General features: G+C 51.2%; 1 protein-coding gene across 4 annotated transcripts; it reads left to right on the forward strand.

Moving 5' to 3' along the window:
• The first annotated feature begins 1,971 nt into the window (after nt 1–1,971).
• Nucleotides 1,972–14,960, forward strand: CENPM (centromere protein M). 4 transcript variants are annotated; one of them, XM_036251759.1, is made up of 6 exons: nt 1,972–2,034; nt 2,577–2,656; nt 6,290–6,382; nt 8,657–8,736; nt 10,715–10,806; nt 14,318–14,960. In XM_036251759.1, exons 1-6 carry the CDS (start codon nt 1,978–1,980, stop codon nt 14,456–14,458), a joined length of 543 nt encoding a protein of 180 aa, XP_036107652.1. In that variant the 5' UTR covers nt 1,972–1,977; the 3' UTR covers nt 14,459–14,960. The 4 variants fall into 4 exon arrangements, 1 of the variants encoding a protein (XP_036107652.1); XR_004958311.1 differs by lacking the exons at nt 1,972–2,034; nt 2,577–2,656; nt 10,715–10,806; nt 14,318–14,960 and adding exons at nt 5,754–5,936; nt 6,900–7,078; XR_004958312.1 differs by lacking the exons at nt 1,972–2,034; nt 2,577–2,656; nt 8,657–8,736; nt 10,715–10,806; nt 14,318–14,960 and adding exons at nt 5,754–5,936; nt 6,900–7,078; nt 8,469–8,529.
• The last annotated feature ends 1,263 nt before the right edge of the window (nt 14,961–16,223 follow it).

Raw genomic sequence — 16,223 nt, forward strand, 5'->3', positions numbered from 1 at the left:
GGGATGATCAGGGCCCATGGCAGATGGCTTCTCCCAACAGTTATATACTTACTTGCTTCTTATCTTTCCAACCAGAGCGTAAGATACATGAGGGCAGAGACTGCCAGTTTGTATACCCATCACTTTATTTTTTATTTAAAATATTTTTTCTTGCCCTGGCCGATTTGGCTCAGCGGTTAGAGCATCGGCCTGTGGTCCAGAGAGACTTGGGTTCGGTTCCTGCTAAGGGCATGTACCTCGGCTGCAGTTTGTCCCCTGCCCCGGTTGGGGTAGTGTGGGTGGCAATCAGTCGATGTGTCTCTCTCACATCGATGTGTCTCTCTCTTTCTCTCTCTCTCCCTCTCACTCTATGCCAAAATGTCCTCGGGTGAGGATAAAAAAACATTTTTTTTTTCTTTATTGATTTTAGAGAGAGAGGAAGAGAGAGGGAGAAATAGAAACATCGATGAGAGAGAACATCAGCTGGCCACCTCCTGCATGCCCCCTACTGGGGATTGGGCCCACAACCCAGGCATGCGCCCTGACTGTGAATCAAACCGGCAATCTCTTGGTACATGGGTCAACGCTCAACCAGTGAGCCACACTGGCCAGGCATACCCAGCACTTTAAAAAGTGTCTGGTGCCCTGGCTGGTTTGGCTCAGCAGTTGGAGCGTCGCCCCGCAGACCAGAGAGTCCCAGGTTCAGTTCCCGCTAAGGGCACGTAAACCAGTTGCAGTTTGTCCCCGGCCCCGGTTGGGGTCGTGTGGGTGAGAGCCACTTGATGTGTCTCTCTCACATTGATGTTTCTCTCTCTCTCTCCCTCCCTCTCTCCCTCTCTCTCTATCTGAAGATAAATGCAAAAGTGTCCTCAGGTGAGGATTTAAAAAAAAAAAGTGTCTGGTACTTGCCCTGGCCAGTTTGGCTCAGTGGTTAGAGTGTAGTCCTGCAGACCAGAGACCTGGGTTTGATTCCGGCCAAGGGCATGTACCTCGGTTGCCGATCATCCCTGGCCCTGGACAGGGTGGTTCGGGAGGCAACCAGTCGATGGGTCTTTCTCACATTGATGTTTCTCTTTCTTTCTCTCTCTCCTCTCTCCCTTCCGCTCTATCTGAAGATAAATGGAAAAGTATCCTCGTGTGAGGATTAAAAAAAACAATAATAAAATAAAATAAAAAGTGTCTGGTACATGGTAGTTGCTCAATAGATATTTGTTGAATGAATGGGTTGATGTATATTCATTCATTCATTCATTCTCAGCAGTGACTTAGTCATTATTTCCTAGGGCAGACCCAATGCCCCACCCTGAGAACATGGATGGAACAGACATTATCGATCAACTCAGTTTACTGGGGAAGTCAGGCCGAAACCACAGTGTGTTATTTGCTGTGACATCTGGGAGAGCAGAGGTATACTCCCTGTTTAACGTAAACCCTTCTCGCTGCTCATGACACTAATATCTTGCTTAGAAAGAGCAGGAAGTAAATGGCTTCATGGAACCCCTGCCCTGGTATGGTGAGCCGGTGGCTCGGTTGGTTGGAGCGTCTGAGCCCGAGGAGTTTGCGGGTTGATTCCCTCCATGATTAGGTTGCGGGTTCGACCCCGGGTTGGGTGCGTTCGGAAGGCAATCCATCGATGTGATCGATGTTTCACATCTCTCCCTCTGTCTCTGGAAGTCAGTTAAAGCATATCCTCAGTGAGGATTGAAGGAAAAAAAGCGTACAGGGGATGCGCATGAGTGAACGAATGACTCACTGAATACCTTCTTCCTGAGCGACACAAAATAGAAGGCCTGTCCAACCGGTAGACCTTCGGAGTCTGGGGCCAGCGCGGGAACACCCTCTCAGAAAAGAGGTAGCGTTTCCTTTAAGAGGGCGCGGCCTCGCGAAACTCCGCCCAGAGAGGGTTACGTACCTCTGCAGGAGCACTAGGGACTGGCCGCGGCGCGGTTTGAAAGCAAGGCGCGCACCACCTGAGCGGCGGTTCGGCCCGCGACCGGGATGTCGGTGTTGCGGCCGCAGGACCAGCTGCCTGGCCTGAACGCGGCCACCATCTTGGTAGGCGTCAGCAGCCCCGCTTCCCGGCGGGCCTCTCCTCCTCGACTTTGCTTCAGCGGCCGGGTTCTCTGCGCTCTCCCTGGTGCTGGCGCGCGCTGGGGTGGTGGGCGGGATAGCCACACTCTGAACCAATCGAAGTAGCCGCCCTCTGAGGCTGACGGACGCCCCCACCAATAGGTGTGCGGCGTGCTCTTTCCTGTTTTTTTTTTTATTGGTTTCCGGGTCGGGGGGGGGGGCAGAGTTCCGCCCCGGGTAGGGACTCGGTTTTCCCGCGTTTCAGAGTCTGGCCTCCCGGAGTGGCCAGGCAGTCGGAGGGAGAGTCCGGAAAGTAGTAAGTGCTGTGCGGACAGGACCCGAGAGGGCGCAAACCTCAGGCGCTCAATCCGTGCCTGGCGGAGTCTTCTCTCGGTAAATGACGCCCTGCGCGTTGGAGCCTGTCTGCTGGGGGTCGTGGCCGCCTTCGGTCCGCGCCCGGAGCCCCGCGCCCTCCAGAGGGACTGCCGCGCCCAGGTGTCAATCGGCCGCCTTCTCTCTCTGGGCAGCTGGTGGGCACGGAGGATGCTCTTCTGCAGCAGCTGGCCGATGCGATGCTCAAGGAGGACTGCGCCTCGCAGCTGAAGGTGTAAGTAGCTGAGGCTGGGGGTGTCCGCTCGCTCGGCTGTGGTCGGAACTCGGGCTGGGCGTGAGGGAGAGCGAGGCTCCGCCCGAGAAGCGGGCGCAGGTGAAGCTGGTTGGTCAACCCCTTGACCGGCCTCAACGCGCGATCTGCCGGCGTCTGGTAGCACCCTGTCTAAGGAATCCTCCATCGCCGTCCGTCACGCAGTTGTTCTCTTCCTCTAACACTTGTCACCATGAGAAATGTCCTTGTTCACCTGTTTGTTCACTTGTTTCCAGTCTACCATGCCCATGGACCCCAAAGGTCAGCCCCTTGAGGGCAGGGACTTTGACTTTGATTCACTGGTGAATCCCCAGTGCCTTGAGCCTTGCCTGGCCCAGTGTAGATATACCCGCCCCCCAAATTTGGAGAAAAAAATTTGTTTTCCTTCCAACTGATAGAAAGTAGAAACAGCTGCTGAGGGAGTCAGGTGACTATGTATGTGGGTGGTGTTTGCCCAGGTAGAAAGATAAGCTTCCGGGGTACATGCTGAAGGAGAATGTTCCAAATCTAAAGGGCATTTCCTCCATGGGAACTGGGAATGCCCCCGTACTAGACAGAATAAACCCTGTTACAGAACTTTTAAGAATCTCTGGTGAGGGAACATAATCTTTTTCTTCTAAATAAAGATTGTTGATAGGTCTGTCTGCGCTTTACCCATCTTGCTAGGCTCTTAGGCCACAGAATGTCACACACAACCAACAGTCTCAAACCCATAGCTTAGAAACAGGAAAGGATTTAAAAAAAATAATTCATTTAATTGGCATCAGGGTAAATGGAAACTGTGGACAAAATTGCCTAAATTGAGCGGGATGGAAAGAGGTGTCATGGAAACCCTTGCCAAAAAAGGGCAAGTCACGTGACATGCAGAACTCTAATGAAGAACTCACCTTGGAAAAAGAAGCAATCTCCTTTTTGAGACTATTGTGACATTGAGACATTTAATAAGAACCTGAATTTTTAAGGGTTCTTAAAACAACAGAACGAGAGGAAAAGGGAGGTTGCAGAGCTAAGGGCAAAAAAAAGGCCAAAAATAATACTATATGGGATCTAACAAATAGAAACAGCAAGGATCAGAGTAGATGTGGTTGAGCACTGAATTGTTTACAAAGAAGAAAGATTTGAGAAAATCACAGCAAAAGTGTTCAAAGATGTAATAGAAGAAAACTTCTCTGAAATGAGTGAAGAGTTTAATTTTTCCATTAAAAAAGGAATATGTATCTTATTCTAGGAAAAACAGACAGACCACTTTGTCAAGTTAAGTTGAACTTCAAGGGTAAATGATTCTTCATTTTTTTGTAAAGAGCGTGTGCATTTGATTTTTTTTTTCTTTATTGATTTTGGAGAGGGAAAGAGATAGAAACATCAATAAGAGAGAGCATCGATTGGCCACCTCCAGCCTGCCCCACACTGGGGATTGGGCCCACAACCGGGGCATTTGCCCTGACCAGGAATTGAACCAGCGACCTCTTGGTGCATGGGTTGACTCTCAACCACAGAGCCACACCAGCTGGGCTGATTCTTCATTCTTTGGCAGAAAAGGCAAATCACCCATTTGGTCATCTGTTCACTAAGTTGCCGGATGTTTCCAGCGTCTGCATTTGGAGCATATAGCAGGAATCAGGATTGCACTTTTTGACCTTTTGTGGTTGTGTGGAGGCATGTGCTAGTTCTGGCCAATGAGATATAAGCAGAAAAATGATTGTGTCTTTATTGATGAACAATGTAATTGATAGTGAGAGTCTCCTCAGCACCCTGTGCCTCTCTCATGGTGACCAGCAGCATTCCAGAGTGGCAGCTTCATCAGCCTAGGTCCAAGGTTATAGTTAGGGCAAGATGTAAATATGTATAATAAAAACCCATTTTTCATAATACAGAATCCAGTATAGATTAAATTGAAACATATGGTTTAAAATGACATACATTTACTAATTTCTTTCATAATTTTTCTTAATTGAGTTCTTTCAGGAAACAATCTCTGTGATTAAAAAATAATTTATCCAAGTTCATTTATTATTTTCAGTTCTACTTTAGTTATTTTGCTTTCATTAAATGCAAGTAAAGTTAAATTAATACTATTATCCTGTTTTTATTCTATTTATTTATTTGTTAATCCTCACCCGAGGATATTTTTCCATTTTTAGTTAGAGTGGAAGGGAGGGAGGGAGAGAGAAACATTGATGTCAGAGAGACACATCGATTGGTTGTCACCCACACGACCCCGACAGGGTAGGGGATCGAACTTGCAACTGAGATACATGCCTTTGACCTGGAATTGAACCTGAGACCCTTCGATCTGAGGGCCTATGCTCTATCCACTGCCAAACCAGCCAGGGCCTATTATCCTATTTCTAGATTATACCTATTTTAGTGTCTGAATGTGTATACTATGTTATATACATGAGGAGATGTTTAGAAAAATACTCTAATGTTTTTTTTGTTGTTGTTTTGTTTTTGTTTTTGTTTTTTGTTTTTTATCCTCACCCTAGGACATTTTTGCATTTTTTATTCAGACAGAGCGGGAGGGAGAGAGAGGAAGAGAGAGAGAGAGAAACATCAATGTGAAGGGACACATCGAGTGGTTGCCACCCACACGACCAACCAGGGCCAGGGACAAACTGCAACCGAGGTACGTGCCCTTCGCGGGAACCGAACCCGGTCTCTCTGGACCGCAGGCCGACGCTCTAACCGCTGAGCCAAACCGGCCAGGGCAAATACTCTAATGTTAATTAATAGTAGTAATTTCTAGGTGACTGGACTTTTAGGAGTGAGTGTGTGTGTGTGTGTTTAACTTTTGTATTTTTTGTTGTTTCCTGAATTGTGAGGGGGTGGGAGGAAATGGGTAATAGGAATATGTGGAAATGTACAGAAGTAGAGGGTTCACTTCAGGTGGGTATTTGACAACCAGAGACCAAGTCCAGATGAGAATGATGAGGGTGATTTGTCCAAGGTCACACAGATGGTAATTGGCAGAACTGGGATTTGAACCCGCTTCTGTCACATTCCAAAGGAATTGTCTTAACCCATAAAGTTCATAATTCAACACTCTGTCTTCTGAGCCAGGTCTTCCTCCCAGCATGCAGTGTAGCTCGCTAGTCCACGCCATCTTCCATCCGAAGCTGCCTCTTAAGGCGGTTACCAAACAGAATTCCTTTCTGCCAGAGGAGCCACAGAAAGTAATCTGGATAGGACCGTCTCTGCCCTGCCCCTCTGCGCACCAGCGGAGTCTTGCTCAGAAGGGCGTCAGGTGAATAGGGGAGGTGCCTTTGACAGCCTTTTGCTGTGAGGGACAGCATATGAATGGTCACAGGTCACAGGCATGTGGGCATGTATCTTTAGTCCTGCAATTTCTTCTTCTTTTTTTTTTATATAGAAGAATTTCATTGAATTTTTATTTATAATAAGGAAAAGTGTAAGCATTAAATGTTCAACAGGTATATATAAGGTACTTCTTTTATGCATCCAATGACATACATTTACATTTTTTTCAGAGACAAAAAATTCATATATTCAATGAAAATAGTTCAGAAAAATTGAATCCTAAACTTGCCAAAGTTATACATTATAGGTTATTGTTGCGTGCAATTTCTTGTTTTTCAGCCACTTGGCTCATTCCCTCCCTCTGCCTTCCAATGTGAGTCGCCCCAGAATTGACCTAATTGTGTTCTTGATCAACCTTCACAGCAAATACAGGTGAGAGCTAGAGTATGGGGCTGTCGGGGCTCATGTGGACCTGACTTAGGGGTATGCTGGGTCAGTGACCTCACTTATGATGGAAAGGAGAGGAGGAGGGGAGAGGCTGCCTGGGGCTAACCTAGAGGGTGAGGAGGGGGAGCCAGTGGCCAGTGCAAGATGTTTATTTTTATTTTTATTTTTTATCCTCACCCGAGGACATTTTTCCATTTTTTGTACAGATAGAGTGGGAGGGAGGGAGAGGAAGAGAGAGAGAGAAACATCGACGTGAAAGGGACACATCGAGTGGCTGCCACCCGCACAACCAACCAGGGCCGGGGACAAACCGCAACCGAGGTACATGCCCTTAGCGGGAACCGAACCCGGGCCTCTCCGGACCGCAGGCCGATGCTCTAACCGCTGAGCCAAACCAGCCAGGGCCAGTGCAAGATGTTTAAAAGACGTGGATGAATCCTAGCAATGTCGTCTGTCATTTGGCTAATGCTCTCTGAGGTCTACTCTGTATCCCTGATAGCAGGTACAGAGATGGATGACACAGACCCCTGACCTCAACGTGCTCTGAGTCCGTTCCGGGAGGAGCTGGACTTTTGAACACTGAGAACCCACACAAGACCTCTGGCTCTCGGGGCTGTCGGGGTAGACTTTCTGGTGGCGGTGACACCTAAATCAACACCCGAAAGGTGAAGAGTTGGCCAGGTAAAGATAGGAGTGAGCACAAAGTTCCAGGTGAAGAGTTCATATAAAAAGTATAGTGTATTTTGCCCTGGCTGGTTTGGCTTACCAGTTAGAGCATTGGCCTGCGGACCTATGAGTCACAGGTTCGATTCTAGTTAAGGGCACGTAGCTGGGTTGCAGTTTGTCCCCGGCCCTGGTTGGGTCGTGCGGGAGGCAACCAGTTGATGTGTCTCTATCACATCGATGTTTCTTTCTCTCCGTCCCTCCCTTCCACTCTACCTAATGATAAATAGAAAAAAAAAGTCTAGTGTGTTTAGAGGACTGTTAAGGCCTGTGCGAGGTCAGGAGCCCAGCCTAGTGTGGGGCGACGGCAGCGGCAGCAAGAGTGGCCCGGCCTGGCCTCCCCGTGGTGCCGGCAGCACCGGGGATAGGACTGCAGCCAGTCTGAGGAGCACACAAGGAAGGTCTGCCCTCTCCCTCCTGGGGGACAGCTGACTGAGGTTAGGCAGGGCACAGGGTCCAGGACAGAAACCAACACAGACCCCTGGTCAGATGGTGGGGGTCAGGGGAAGGCTGTGGGGGAAACACCTGGATCCCAGGGACTTAGAGACACCAGATACACACAGCATCAGGATTAAGTCCAGACTCGCCACCTGACCAGGTGGAACTAGTCAGCAGTGACTTGAGCCTGTGGAGGGCTGAGCAAGTGTGAGATCTGCCGTGACTGCCTGAGGGTCCTGGCCCAGCAGACCTATTGCTGTTTGGGTGAAGCCTCTCTTCACCGAAAGGGACCCTGGCTGGTCTTTGGAGAGATCCTGCTCTCCAGCCACTCTTGGGGACAGGGACATCTGCTGTTGGCCTTGTTTGTTCAGGCTGAAACCTGGGCTGGGGCCACCTGACCAAGATGGCTTTTTAGCAGGAGACCATAGACTCCTTCGTCACTCAAGGCCGGACACCAGGGAATGAAAGCCTTGGCCTGGAGGTCAAGGTACCCTTGTCTAAATACTGTAGCCTTATTGGAAAGTAACTTGGCAATACACACACACACACATTAAAAAGACACATACTGTGACCGAGCAGTTGTCCTGTCCTCCAGACACGTTTGCTTGGGCGTGTAAACGGATGTTCCTGCAGCATCTTTGTACCAAGAAAGAAGTGGAGACCGCGGGAATGTCCGTCCCTGGGAAACATATGTTGCCGTGGACATTCCAGACAATGAAACAGATGCCTCGAAACCAACTAAACCCAGCTAAATGCTCGTACCTGTTATTGCATTTACGTGTGAAACTTCTAGAACTATACCCTAAACTGTTGTTCAATTCCTCAGGGGAGTTGGGACTAAAGGCTAGTGCTGGAGGGGGGCTTTTACTTTTTATTATACATCCATATTTACTATTTCATTATTTTACAGGCTCGAGTCACTTTGTAATTAAAAGTAGTTTTAAAAAAATGAAAGGACAAAGTATTGCAATACTCTGGGCAGTTTCCTGTCACCCTCCCCTCGTTCTCTGGCCTCTGGGATGAGGAGTGGGGGCACTGCCTTCTCTGTTGTAAGGTTGTCCTCTGGTTTGTTTTCTCGCCCTGGCCTGGCCACATCAGCCTGCAGAACGTGGAGGAGTCCCTGCACCATGTGGACGCCACCTTCTTCCTGGGGAAGGTGAGCTTCCTGGCCACCGGCGGTAAGTGCATCTGGCCCCGCTGCTGCCCACCCCCAGCCCAGGGCAGTTTGCCATGTGGTGGGCTCCTTGCTAAGGCTCCTGGCTGATGGCAGGAACCCGGGCTTTAGAATCTGACCTGTTGTCGGCTTTCTGAAAGCACATCTGAGCAGGTCGTTTCACTGAGTTCACTCTGCTGAGATCATTGTTTAGAGTTGCCTGGTGGTTTTCGAGTAAAACCCAAACTCCCGAAAAGGCACAGTGAGTTCTGCAACTTGGCCTCTGCCTTCCCGCCAGCCTCACCTCCTACCACTCTCTCATTCTTTGGTTCAGCTTGTAGTTCTGCTGTCTCTGACTTTGTCTTGCCGACTGTGCAGATACGATAGCCAGCCTTTGGTGGGCACTCAGTGTCTGCAGATGCCGCTCTCCGAGTGCCTCGATTCTGCCACTCATCTTCACAGCAAGCAACCCTTTGCGGCTGGCATTACTAACTCTCTTTTATAGCTGAGGAAACTGGCATGAGGTTAACTTGCCCAAGTCCTCATAGCTAAAATGTGGTAGAGCTGCCCAGCCGGTGTGACTCAGTGGTTGAGCATCAACCCTTGCAGCAAGAGGTCGCCAGTTCAATTCCTAGTCAGGGCACATGCCCAGGTTGTGGGCCCGATCCCCAGTAGGGGGCATGCAGGAGGCGGCCATCGATGTTCTCTCGTCGATGTTTCTATCTCCCTTTCCCTTCCTCTCTCTCTAAAATCAATAAAGAAAAAAAATTAAAATAAATACAAAAATAAAAAGTGGTAGAGCTGAGATTCATACCTAGATACAGTCGTCCCTCGCCACGTCATGCTTTGACTTGCGCGGCTTCACTCTATCACAGTTTTTTAATTCGGTTTATTTGAAAAACCGTGATAGTTTGTGAAGCCGCGCAAGTCAAAGTGTGACGTGGCGAGGGATGACGGTATGTAAATAATTCTGCTTTGCGGAAATTCATTTATCACAGTAGAGTCTGGAACTGATTAACTGTGATAAACAAGGGCCGGCTGTAGTCATATTTCTGAGCCATGTGGCTTCTCTCAGATACTCTTCCTCTTCTGTCTACCTAACCCTCTTTTCTGCATCCTGGGGGAAGCCTCCCCAAGCAGCCCTGCGATCCGGACCTTCAGGACACCCATCCTGCACCGAGGGTGTGTCTGACCTATCTGCCCCCCAGGCTGAACTGTGAGCTTCTTTTGGGGAAGGGCCAGCACAGGTTATTCTCAGAAAGCATTGGTGAGCCCTGGCTGGTATGGCTCAGTTGGTGTTGACCCATGCACCAAAAGGTTGCCGGTTCGATTCCCAGTCAGGGCACATGTCCAGGTGTGGGCTCAATGCCCAGTAGGGGGCATGCAGGAGGCAACTGATAAGTGTTTCACTCTTACATCAGTGTTTCTCTAAAAAAAATCAATTAGCCCTTGCCGGTTTGGCTCAGCGGTTAGAGTGTCAACCTGCAGTCCAGAGAGACGCAGGTTCGGTTCCCGTTAAGGGCAGATATCTTGGTGCAGTTTGTCCCCTGCCCCACTGGGGTCGTGTGGATGGCAGCCACTCGATGTATCTCTCTTACATTGATGTTTCTTTCTCTCATCCTCTCTCTCTCCCTCTGGTTCTATGCAAAAATGTCCTCGGGTGAGGATAAAGAAAAAAAAATCAATTAAAAAAACCTTTAAAAAAATAAAAATAGGAATAAAAAGCATTGGTGAATAAATGAATACCAGGTCATTTTTATATATCAATTCACTGAGTCTCTATAGTAACTCAGTGGAGCTGTTACTATCCTCATTTTATAGATGAGAAAACTGTTTTCATACAGTCCTCTCTCGACAGCCCTGGAGAGAAGGTGGAACAGGACTGTCCCTCCCTGACTAGTCAGAAACAGGCCCAGAGAGAGGGACATGAACTGCTTTGCCCTGTGCTTCCTAGATTGCAGCACGAAGTAGTGGTTACACTAGCGCTCACGGCTTCTTTGCAGCTGGGCGGGAGAGTCACTGCTGCATCCACCGGAACACTGTGCCGAAGCTGGCCCAAGCCTACCGGAGCCCCCTGCTCTTCTGTGACCTGGAGGTGAGGACTGAGCACACAGTGGAGGATCCCCGAGTACTGCGTGAGGGGCTCCTGATGTGGAGACATAAGTCCTGGTTTGAATCCTGGCTTTTCTGCTCACTGGCTGTGACTTGGGTGGGTCACCCTAAGCCATAGCACACAGGTGTGAAGTGGCGTGATGACATACATTCATCTTGAGTGCCTCTTATTTGCCAAGTGCTATCACTTGTTCTCTTGCCTTTTCTTTTGTTTTCTCTGCTCATAACCAAGTCTTGTGTGTTATTTGTGGGTCCAGGTTGATATCTCATTCTTACTAGGGAGTAAGTTCTGTGAGTCCAGTGCATCCTTGTGACCCTCCGCGGTCAGACTGCCTACCCTTACCTCTCTGATGACAGGCCTAACAGGCAGCGAACGGTGAGTGGGGCGTAGGTGTTGGAAGGATGCACATGGTGTTGGTTCTGCCCTGACTCACGTTGGTGCTTTCCTCGAGGTGAGCCCTGATGGGGGTGCCGAGCAGATTTCTGTTTTGCTCTTCAGCTTCCTTCTGCAGTAGGAATCCTGACAACTGCTACCGGGTCCTGAGCAGGAGGTGATGCTGCTCCCTCTGGGAAGTCTGCCGAGGGCTCCATGTGCCAGGCCAGCTCAGGTGGTTTTGGGGTCTGATTACTGGCTTTGAGCTTCATTTAGAAGACTTGTGTCTCTTCCCTGTTCTGTTCCCAAAGGCAAAGTGGTGTAACACAGTGAGAACTGAGTCAGCATACGGTCCTTCACCACCATTTGGATCTGGGCTTCTTATTCTGGTGTCTGTGGACCTCTCTGATCTGAGTAGAATTGAGGGGATCTGTGAACTTGGTTGTGAAGAAAATTACTTCTTATATTTTACTAACCTCTAAGTGAAATTTAGCGTTATGAGTGTAGGCAAGAGATGTCAGTAGTAGTAGCAGAACCTGTGACTGTTGCCAATAGAAATAGCAGGTGTGCGTGGGTGCCAGCTCACCTTGTGGCGGGTGGTGCAGTTCTGTGTATGGCCAGTAGGTGGCAGTCCACACCAGGTCCTGGGTTACCCTGGACCCTGAGAACTTGAGAAAAGGCCTGTGACCTGCTCTTTCCAGCCAGCTGCTGACCTGCTGCGGACTCAGATCTGGCGTCCTCAGAGGAGGCACACAGTGCTTGGACAGTCATCACCCGCAAACCTGTGTCGTCCTTTCGGGGCACACTCCTCCGCATAATCAAGTTTGGGCCTCACCATATTTTGAGGCCTTTGTGTGGCAAAACTTATCGCCCCATTTTACACATGAGGAAACCCACTCAGCGTGGTGTGGGATCCACCGAGGGAAATTGTTTCCTAGCTCTGCTGATTTCCTAGTTCTGGTCCTGAGAACACAAATGAGTCAGACATTGGCCCTCCCCTCTGAGAATTAGTGAGATGGGCTGACACGTTCTATATGCAACAGAGAATTTGCAGAGCTTTGGAAGCCTGGCAGTGGGATTAAGTCATCCCTTCCTGTAGATGACAGGGGCCCTCGGGATGTGGTCAGCCGGGTTTGGGGGCCACGTGTCTGGAGTGTGGTGTGTGATTGGAGAAGGCTTGGCCGGAGGCAGGCGGCAGGCTGTGGAGCCTGAGTGAGGTCAGCAGTTTGGAGCTATATTTGGGGGGGGGGGTAAAGGCCACAGAACTTAGAGTAAGAGGATGTATTCAACAAATATTTTTTACATGTCTAGATGCAGCGTAGAACAAAGCAGTGGAAAATGGCGGGGGGGGTGACATGTCAGGTGTCGGTGAAGTTCAGCCAGGGTGGCAGGGAGGGAGTTGACTAGAAAAGCGACCTCTAAGGAAAGACGGGTGAGAAGGCAAGCCATGGCGGCTCCGGGTGGGAAGCACTCTAGGCAGAAGCAGCAAGTGCAAAGGCCCTGAGTTTGGAACTTGCCTGGTGTGTTCCGGGTCCCAGGGACGCGTGGATGGCTCGAGCAGAGCAGACAAGGGCAGAGCAGTGGGAGATGGTCAGTGGCCAGACCTGTAGGGCCTTGTGGGTCGGAGTCAAGGCAGTGGCTTTTGCTCTGAGTAGAACTGGAGCCACTGCAGGGAGTGGACCAGGGCAGGATGTGGCCTGGCTGGGGTTTTCAGTGGACCCCTGCATCTCTTGGGAGGAGAGTAGACTGAAGGCAGGCAAGGGCAGGAGTGGGGAGACAGGCCCAGAGGCTGTTTCTGGAGAGCTGACAGTGGTCTGGACTCGGTGGTGCCAGGGAAGAGGGAGACGAGGTGGTCTACCACACTGGCTGTTTCCGGGGCGGCACCAATGGACTGTTTTGGTGGCCTGGGTATGAGGCATGAGAGTAAGGAATGTCGAGGGGACTCTGGAGTTTTTGGCCTTTGGCTGAGATGGGTCCACCACAGGAGGAGCAGGTTTGGGGGATTCCCAGGGACCCCACTTTGGAGGTTAACATGCTGAGGTTAAGGTGTCTCTTAGGTATCTACACAGAAACCGAGTAGGCAGCTGATACGTGTGTCTGACATTCAGAGGAAAGGTCTGGAGATAGAATTTGGGATGGAGATGGTTTTTGAGCCACAGAACTGGGCGCAGTAACCTAGGGAGTCAGTGTGGGGAGATGGGGTGCAAAGGCCAGGCACTGGAGCCCCAGCATTTAGATGCTGGACAGAGGTGGACAGCCTGGGAGGTGGGAAAGCTGGGTGACTGTAGGGACCTAGGAGCGAGGGGGGGAAGCATTTCAAGGAGGGAGGAAGGGAGGGGCTGAGTCCGATTCTACTGGAGAGTCTTGGTGAGAATGAGGCCGGTTCAATGAGGACCGAGACTTGACCCCTGGATTTAGAACCGAGGTGACAAGTGATACACAGTGGGGGTAAGAGCAACAGCACGTGAGGATGCCTGGGCTCTAGTTTGGGCCATTGGGTGGACAGTGACACCCCTTCCCCAGCTGGAGAGGGAACAGGGGGAAGAGGAGATGTTTTCCTGGCCACCTGTTGCCAGGGAGGACACCTGAACAACACTGTTTGTTCTTCAACAAGCATTTATGGAGTCTCAGTTTTCCTCGCGAGCTAGTGCCAGGCCCTGGGACCGTCTCACCCACAGCTCCGCAGGCCCAGCGGCCCACAGAAGCCTGGATAAAGGAGCTCTTTGTTGATGCCATTTCCCTATTCCCGGTGAGGGCCACTCTGTCCACCCCTCTTCACATCCCTGGAGTGGCTCTCAGATCCAGATACGGGAGCCTTCGGGGTCTCTGGCCCCCTGGGTGGTGGTCAGAACTGGCCTCTGGTTGAGATGCCAGCTCTGTGGTCACCAGAGTTTGACTCCAGGCAGTTGACCTACCTCGCCAGCCCCGCTGCTGAGCCTTCGTTTCCTCTGTAGCGGGGCTCATCGCCTCTGGGGTCCCTGAAGGCCTTGGAAGCTGCCTGGAGAGCTGCCATGGACAAGGTCGTGCCGTGATGGGCAGTGGTGCACAGGTCTCGGACCCCAGCCCGCCTCGGCAGCCCGTGCAGCTGCTCTGACCGCTGTTCTCTGCTCTTCCCCTGCAGGTGGAGGGCTTCCGCGTCACCATGGCGCAGCGCCTGGTCCGCATGCTGCAGATCTGCGCTGGCCACGTGCCCGGCGTCTCAGCCCTGAGCCTGCTGTCTCTGCTGAGGAGCTCCGAGAGCCCCTTCCCAGAGGACCTGTGAGGGCGCCCGGCTGAAGGCTGCTTAAGGCTCCGCAGGCCCCTCATCTGTGCTCGGGCAGGGAGTGCTGGGCTGGGAGTCCCAGTGGTGGGACCAGCCCCCTCCCCCCACACTCACTCCAGCAGAGCCTTGTCTTTATCCACTGGACATGGTCCATTTCCACTCAAGACTTCATTTGAACAAAGGGTCTGTAGCTAAAAACAACTTGAAATTCATGGTCTCACCCACCACTTTGATTTTGCAGATGAACTGACTCAGAACACTTAAGAGTAGGGTTGGGGAGGGGAACTTGGTCTCCATGAGCCCAGTTTGACTCCACCTCTGAGCCTTGCTATTCTTAGAGAACCTGGTTGTTGCCTCTTGGCACCTCAGTTTCCCCAGGTGAAGTGAGCTCGTTCTCCCTTGGGCTGTGAGGGCTGACTGACAGGACAACAGTGAAGGGTCTGAGCTGGTGTTACCCCTGTGCCTGTTTGTGTGCTGATGTATTTCTTAATAAATTATGTTAACAGCCCAGCCGATGTGGCTCAGTGTGAGCGTCAGCTCCTGCACCAAGAGTTCACCCGTTTGATTCCCAGTCAGGGCACATGCCCAGGTTGTGGGCCCGATCCCCAGTGGGGGGCCTGCAGGAGGCGGCCAATCGATGTTCTCTCTCATTGATGTTTCCATCTCTAAAATCAATAAAGAAAAATAAATTGTGTTAATACCTCGAACGGTGCCAGGTAAGCACTCCGTGAACAGTGACTGTGATTTGAAATCACAGAGCTCATTCAAAAGCTGGTGCAAACCCAGGGTTACACATTGAATTCCTTCGTGAGAATGAATTGAGATACGCTGGCTGGGAGGCTGGGTTCTGCGTTGGCAGCAACAGGCTATGCATAACTCTTGCCTCCCTTCTCCCTTGGGTCTAATCCGAACCTGGGGAAGTGCCAGAAATCTGCCAGCCAGGCTGGGCTCCTGCCCTCCCCTGTGGCCAGCTGGGACATGGCAGCTTGGGGGATGGCGAACGGAGGTCTAGTGGGAGAGAGCCACGTCCTGGCTCCCTTGGAGCATGGCAGCACCTCTGCAACCTCACCTTCCTTGTGCCAGGCCTGCCCTCCATCCTCAGGTGTCAGGACGGTCCCTGGTTGGAGCCCTGGGCAGTGCCAGCACCACAGGGCCTCTGCTTTGACGTCACCATCACGGCCAGTGGTCATGATCTTCATTGGAGGGGGGCCAACTTGAGACTCAGGCATCCTGAGGGTAGGGCCCTTTCTCCCCATGGCTTCCTCCCCCCGGGGCTCAATCAGGTTTCACAGACGCCTGCCTGGCTGAGAGCCTCCTGCACCCCCTCCCCCAGCAGCTCAGCTGGTAGATTTCGGTTGAGGCCCCACATGTCAGGGGACATTGGCAGGGCGCGTCACGCTCTGCAGAGCCTGGTCCGCATGCCACATGCTTCTCACAGTCGCTCCTGTCTCCTCCCAACAGACCTGTGAGGTCAGTAATATTTCCCCACTTCACAGTTAATGAAACTGAGACTTGTAATCAGAGGTGCGGCCAGAGCCGATTGGTGGCAGAGCCAACCTCTGCTTCTCCAGTTTGCTTACAGGCGTTTCTTACGGGCTCACTGGTGATCAAAGGCTCGGGCGTCTGCTCAGTAGGCCCTGAACTAGGAACAGAAGCGGATGCGCCTCGTGCCTGAGAAAGCAGCTGTCTGGAAGGGCAGCCCTCCCACGGGTGGGGTCTGCGCCTCAGGACGCGCCGCTGTACCGCAGTGCAAAGGGAGGCTTTG

Source organism: Molossus molossus, unplaced genomic scaffold (assembly GCF_014108415.1).
Source record: "Molossus molossus isolate mMolMol1 unplaced genomic scaffold, mMolMol1.p scaffold_m16_p_10, whole genome shotgun sequence".
Taxonomy (NCBI): domain Eukaryota; kingdom Metazoa; phylum Chordata; class Mammalia; order Chiroptera; family Molossidae; genus Molossus; species Molossus molossus.